This window comes from Xenopus tropicalis, chromosome 2 (genome assembly GCF_000004195.4).
Source record: "Xenopus tropicalis strain Nigerian chromosome 2, UCB_Xtro_10.0, whole genome shotgun sequence".
Taxonomy (NCBI): Eukaryota; Metazoa; Chordata; class Amphibia; order Anura; family Pipidae; genus Xenopus; species Xenopus tropicalis.
In genome coordinates, this window is record NC_030678.2 from 78,342,904 (window position 1) to 78,348,868 (window position 5,965).

Sequence of the window (5,965 nt, forward strand, 5' to 3'; positions counted from 1 at the left end):
CCCAGGGAATCCTATTATCTCTAACAACCCCTGCAACTGTTATATGCCAAGTAGTAATAGGATCACGGGCCCTGGGAATACAGTGCCAGGAATGGGATTTAACCCTTTCAACCCCCCCAATCATTCACATCATTACCAGTCTGCTTAGCGTGAGACGTGCTGGGCAATACTCTGCATTAGTGCAACAATTCATTTTCTAATACACATGGGAGTTTTACTGCTTTACATCCCTATTCGTGTAATGTAAACCCCTAGCCTTGATAAATGGACACAAGTCGGCTAATAGATTTGAAGTCGCTCCCAATTAATATCCCAAGTATTTTCTGAAATACATAATCTTAAGGGTAAGTTTAAGGGTCAGCATTTCACCTAAAATAAACCGTTAGTGTGGGAAATAATGGGGCTAGCAGTCTGTTCTACATTACAGTACAGTAGATTACAGTAAGTACAGTACAGCCCTGGTGGGAATCTCTGGGTTATTCCCAACTCCCAGCACATTCCAGCCGTGTCTCAAGGATTAATCCAGCGATTCTGTATGGATTTCACATGGCCGCACTCAGAGTGATTGTTTAGTATAAAATATTCTCAAAGACAAAAATGGATGATATGTGGCATTTAAAGTTAGGTCCATCTTCCCATAGAATGTGCTTAATCTCCATCAAGCAGAAATATTGGAGGGTCAGGCATAGCCCGATCTCTCCCAGGAGCCTTATTAATTAACCCGCAGCCAAGGGCCACTGATAGGAATAAATACACGGTCCGCTAAAATGACTTTGCCCCGTGTCGTAATCCCTAGTTGCCTTTCCGACCCATTTAATTCCAGATCACAGAGTGCTACCCTACAGTGCCCCTCGCAATGGCCCATAGCACGTTCTTTAGTTTATCGCTGCTACAATCGTCCGTTTATTCACAAGGCGCCAACATAGTCTGAGGCGCTGTACAAACACTGATCCGCTCACCTTATTATTTGCACTGGGGGCACAAGGGCAGAGCACACAGAGTGCGAGACTCACCGCCAACAAAAATATTTGGTGTGAATAGCATTAACTCGAGCAAACAAAGCTGAGTTGTATCTGTAAATGGGGGCTCAGATATTATGCTACATTTGGGCTAAATCACACCAATTAGTGGTAGTATTCATAGCAATTTACAGTTATCCTTCTGTGAGTTTTTGGGCAGTGATAACACTTGCTGGGGCTGCAACCTCCTTATGGAGATGGGCCCTTTACTCATATGCACTGTATAAGTGCAAGTCTGTAATTGAATATAGGTCAATGAGGATGAATGGAGAAATAGTTCTGTAACAGTTAAATTGCACAGGATGGCTATCTCAGGCTATGGTTTGATCCCAGGGGCACTATACATAATTCTGCCAATTAATGCCACAAAATATTGGCCATTTAAGTGCCAAAATATGGTGGGCAGCGAATTACTTTTTATTACTGCAAGCTGATAATTTAGGGCTAACTGTATGTACAGGTATACCAATTACACTACATTATGGTCAGTTCTAATGTTTCCAAGACTACTGTGTTCATTTAATAGGAAAACATATTCAAGGCAAGCAGTTGTATTCCCATGTTATATTTCTGTTTTCCCCACAACATACACAGTATACATGTAAACCCACCAACATATAGTATATTTGTTGATGAACAAACTTGGGGCAGATCTAATATTGGCTACACAAACACTGAATGCAACCCAACAAGACCAAGTACTGTAACTAGTATCCACCTGGCTTTTGGAAGGTTGCTCATCATTACCCAACAAACCAATATCATTTAAGCTATTCATTGAAATCGGGGGTGACTTTCAATCCCCATATTTTACACTAGGAGTACTTTTTAGTTTTAGGATGTCAAGCAACACAAATCACCAAAAACCAAATACAACTAATGGCATCACTAAGCCCCATTTGTAAGGATTTATTTTACAGACTATTCTTAACTAATGTAACACCCAGTCTAAAAATAACAAATCAATAATATTTCTTTTAAAAATAATGTAATTTTATTTACACATAAACAAAAATAACAACTTTTATAAAAAGTTTTGTGTGTTTTTTCTTCAATCAGAAACTGTGCAGTTCCAACTCAGTCTTCTCTACTTTAGAGAGTGGGATATTCTGGGGTCAGAGCCACAGATTAAGGCTTTCACGTTCGAACATAGCTAGATACATGAAAGGCTATTTTATACAAAAATATATATACAGCTCTTATTAACAAAGAGTAAAAACAAGGGTTAAACAGAAAGCGGAATATTTTCAGTCATGGATATTTAACTAGGACTTTAGAAATATAGAAAATGGCTAAAAATGGAATTGTTTGGAGTTATTTTTGGTCCCTAGAAGGAATGTCACCATTACAGTAAGTTACAGTTGCCTGTTACATTAAGGCATCGGCTTAGCAATAATTAAGCCTTTAAAAATTCATGGAAATAAAAGTCTTTAAGATATTTGCTAGCAAACACTGGAATCAATGTTGGAGGTCTCAGAGGAATTTCATTAAAATGATTCCCAGTGAAATTAAATGGAATTAGTAAATTATATCTCGTCCATAAAATTGTTGTGTTTTTTTCTTGTTTAAAGTGAAGGATGAAAGTTCAAAGTGATGATCAGAAATGATGAGATGCTGTAGGTCTGTCTGGGTCCCAAAGGGTTAAATAGTCTTGCAATCTGAATTCTTCTGCTTCATGGAAATGGGAGGATTTATTCCTCTCTCAGAGTTTCCCACACCTGCAGAGAAAGAAATGTGCATGTATATTAATGGCAGTAAGAGGAGGGAGGGGGAGCAGACTGCCTGGCGCCTGGGAGGAAATCAACCCTGCCTGTGGGCCTGATAACATCTTTCAACTGCTAATTGAGAGTGTGAGAGAAACCAAAGAGTCACTAGCTGAGCACCACACATAACAACAGGCTCCCTTATACCAACTACAACTCCCAGCATTCTGTCTGAAGTATAGAAATGGGTTTTAAAGCAGACGGGAGTGACAAGTAACTTTATAATTTGCAAATATGGCTTCATACTAAAAAGTCTTCTTTAGTTTTTGTTTTTATAAACAAAGTTCATAATAGCATAATTTACTTATAAATAATAAATGTCTCTGATAACTCACAGTGTATTTATGTGCCATACATACAAGTTAGATCACAGATGAAGGGACAGGGCAGTGGAACTTTAAATGCAGTGGTACTTAATACTAGTCTATCAGACAGCAGAGACTGATACTTACCAGAGAGGTTAGAAGAGGTCAGTGGCAGACACTGGCGTCCCCTTGTGTTGCCAATTCTGAGAAATCAGATTTCTGTAAATTGAAAACAAAAAGTGATTTAGAAACTTGCTACCAACCTGCTTACAGCACATATCATTCAGAGAGACAGTCACATTTAGTCTGGATGGGACACTAGAGACTTGTAGGAATATTACACCAACTATGGTTGGGATCTGCATGGAACCAACATGGGAATTGATGAACAAGGAGAACTAGGGGACAACAGGCTGGTCATACTGGCAACACTACTTTTACAGCTAAAGGGGAGAACAGGTGCATAAGGTGATATGGAGAAAAGGTACATACCTGCAAGTTAAGGATGCTGTTTTGTTGCTGATCTTCCCCCAGGACTATCTGCAGGTCAAAGATGTAGTCGATGACATGCTGCAGAATCTCAACTTGGCTGAGCTTGCTTCCTTGGGGGATCCCTGGCACCAACTCTTTTAGTTTGGAGTAGCAGCCGTTCATATCGTACAGAAGTCCCATGGGCTCATCCACACCTGGTCCCTTATGGCTGCTGCCCCTGGCAATGCTTAGACTCTGCTCAGACAAGCAACAGACAGCCTGGTAGCAGCTTGACATGGACCTCACTGGGCTGATGGCTTTCATGGTGGCGTCAGAGATGGTTGCTAAAGTTTTAAGAGGTGGATCGAGATCAAATCTCTGGATGTTTTCGATTCCTGTAGGCTTCACAAAACAGCGTTCAAGAAAATTCTTCTGGATCTTGGGGATTCGGAGTTCTGCTATCACGTTTGTAATAGAAAGCAAACCTTGAGCTTGGTTGTCGTCCTTAATCCACAGCTGCGTGTGTAAATGTCAAACCGTCTTCCCTGTGGCTCTTTTATAGTCACACTCACCCCCCCTCCTCCCCCATGCAAATGAGACCTCCCTCTGCCTCCCTCCCCCCGCCCTCCTCTGCTTCATAATATTGTCATAACAGCTGGTTGGACACTTTCAAACAGCTTCTCCTAAGGGCTGGGGACTGTGTCATTAATGCCACGGGGGAGGGGGGAGCTCCTTTACACAACTTTCTATGAGCGCCCACTCACCGTTTCAGTGGGAAATCATTATATATAGCGATACACATTGATCCGAACGTTATTCAATAAACACTTGATATAATGTTTTTCTGAATTAGCGAGAAAATGGTCTATGCCACGTAAACGCGAGGGTTAAATCCATTACCATTGTATTTTATAATATATTTGTGTGTGTACAAAATGAAACGTTATTTTATAATAAATGGAGTAAAATTAGCCAGCGATGTTTATGTTCGCGGGTAAATCATTTCTCCCCCCCCCCAGAGAAGCAGCTCCCAAATGGAACCAATGAGCCCTTTGCTCTTTATCTGTTTATCCTATGTACAGAGTGCGGAGGCTTTTCTTCTTTGCCTTCTTTGTACGGGCTGTTTTCTTAAGTGTAAAAGCCATTATTCTGTATCTTTTCTCTGCCCTCTCCCCCCTCCCCTGCTGTATGACCTCCAGACTTTCTGGCGTCAGGATTATTATCCTGTGACCAGAAAAGGAACAGGCTGGGAACTGAATGAGCAAAACAGACAGAATGGACTGGCTATAGATTTCTATTCAAGGCTTTTATAGAGAGAAAACGTTTATAGATAATTGCACATACCGACACATTTGCACACTTACATTCCCACACATATAGTTACACATATCTACACCCTAAACAAGGCACAGTCTGTATATAAACTCTTATACACATAGAAATCATTTTAGGGTTTACAGTATTGTTATTACAATAAAATGTATCTATAGTTAGGAAGTTATTCAGCACTAAATAGTAATATTGCATTTATTTATATAGCACCCCAAATGTACATAGTGCTTTACAAGGCATAAACACAAACAGGGGTACTGTTATTATAAATGAGAGTGAAAATAAATACTTAAGTGTAGGGAGTTTTAATAGAAAGTTGGAATGGAGGTCTCTGTCCCAAAGAGCTTACAATCTATTATAGTGTAATATTCAGAAGTCTTAAATTTAATGTACAATCTTGTTACTTAATGAAACTGTAGGTTCTGTGAATGCTGTTCTCAAAGCCATAAGTCAAGGGGACTACCTGTTAACATACCCCTTGCCTATGCCCATTCTCCCCAACACTGTGTTGCATTCTGCCCAAGTAAGTAGCTTGAAACAATAGCAATTAGTTAGGGCCACAACAGGTGACTCGGTTTCCAATGTGGCCCTGGCCTAAGTATAGTGCAATGAGCAACTGTAGTTAAAGTAGCCATAACTTTTTTTTTAACACAGGAACATCAAATGACTGTACCACAACATAACACTTTATTGGGATGGGAATAAAATTCTAGTTGTTTTTTTTTATTGCATTTAGGGAACTAAACAACTAAAGATGGCCATACTTATTTGTATTTATTGCTATACTTTGTATTTATCTATTACTATCTTAATAACCCCGTTTGTATTAATGTATTCTACTGTACAGCGCTGTATACATAAGTAGCACTTTATAAATAAAGATTTTCATACATTACTAGTTTTGGTGAGGCAGTGGGGCCAGTTTTGGTCTCACTGCCTAACCACCTGGGTATGTATAACACTTCAGGGCCAGTTTCGACAGACCATCCTGCTATCCCTGCCAGATCACAATTAAGTTGCGCATACTGAAAGTGACATTTTATGGTACATCTACTTTGTGGGTACATGATGCATC

The 5,965-nt window shown here is 39.8% G+C and overlaps 1 protein-coding gene across 1 annotated transcript; it reads right to left on the reverse strand.

Moving 5' to 3' along the window:
* Positions 1-1,994: 1,994 nt before the first annotated feature.
* id3 (inhibitor of DNA binding 3, HLH protein) lies at positions 1,995-4,061 on the reverse strand. The gene is given in 3 exon segments (NM_001016271.2): positions 1,995-2,737; positions 3,235-3,306; positions 3,580-4,061. Coding segments are annotated over 2 exon segments (357 nt in total). The 5' UTR covers positions 3,883-4,061; the 3' UTR covers positions 1,995-2,737; positions 3,235-3,252.
* Positions 4,062-5,965: the final 1,904 nt, after the last annotated feature.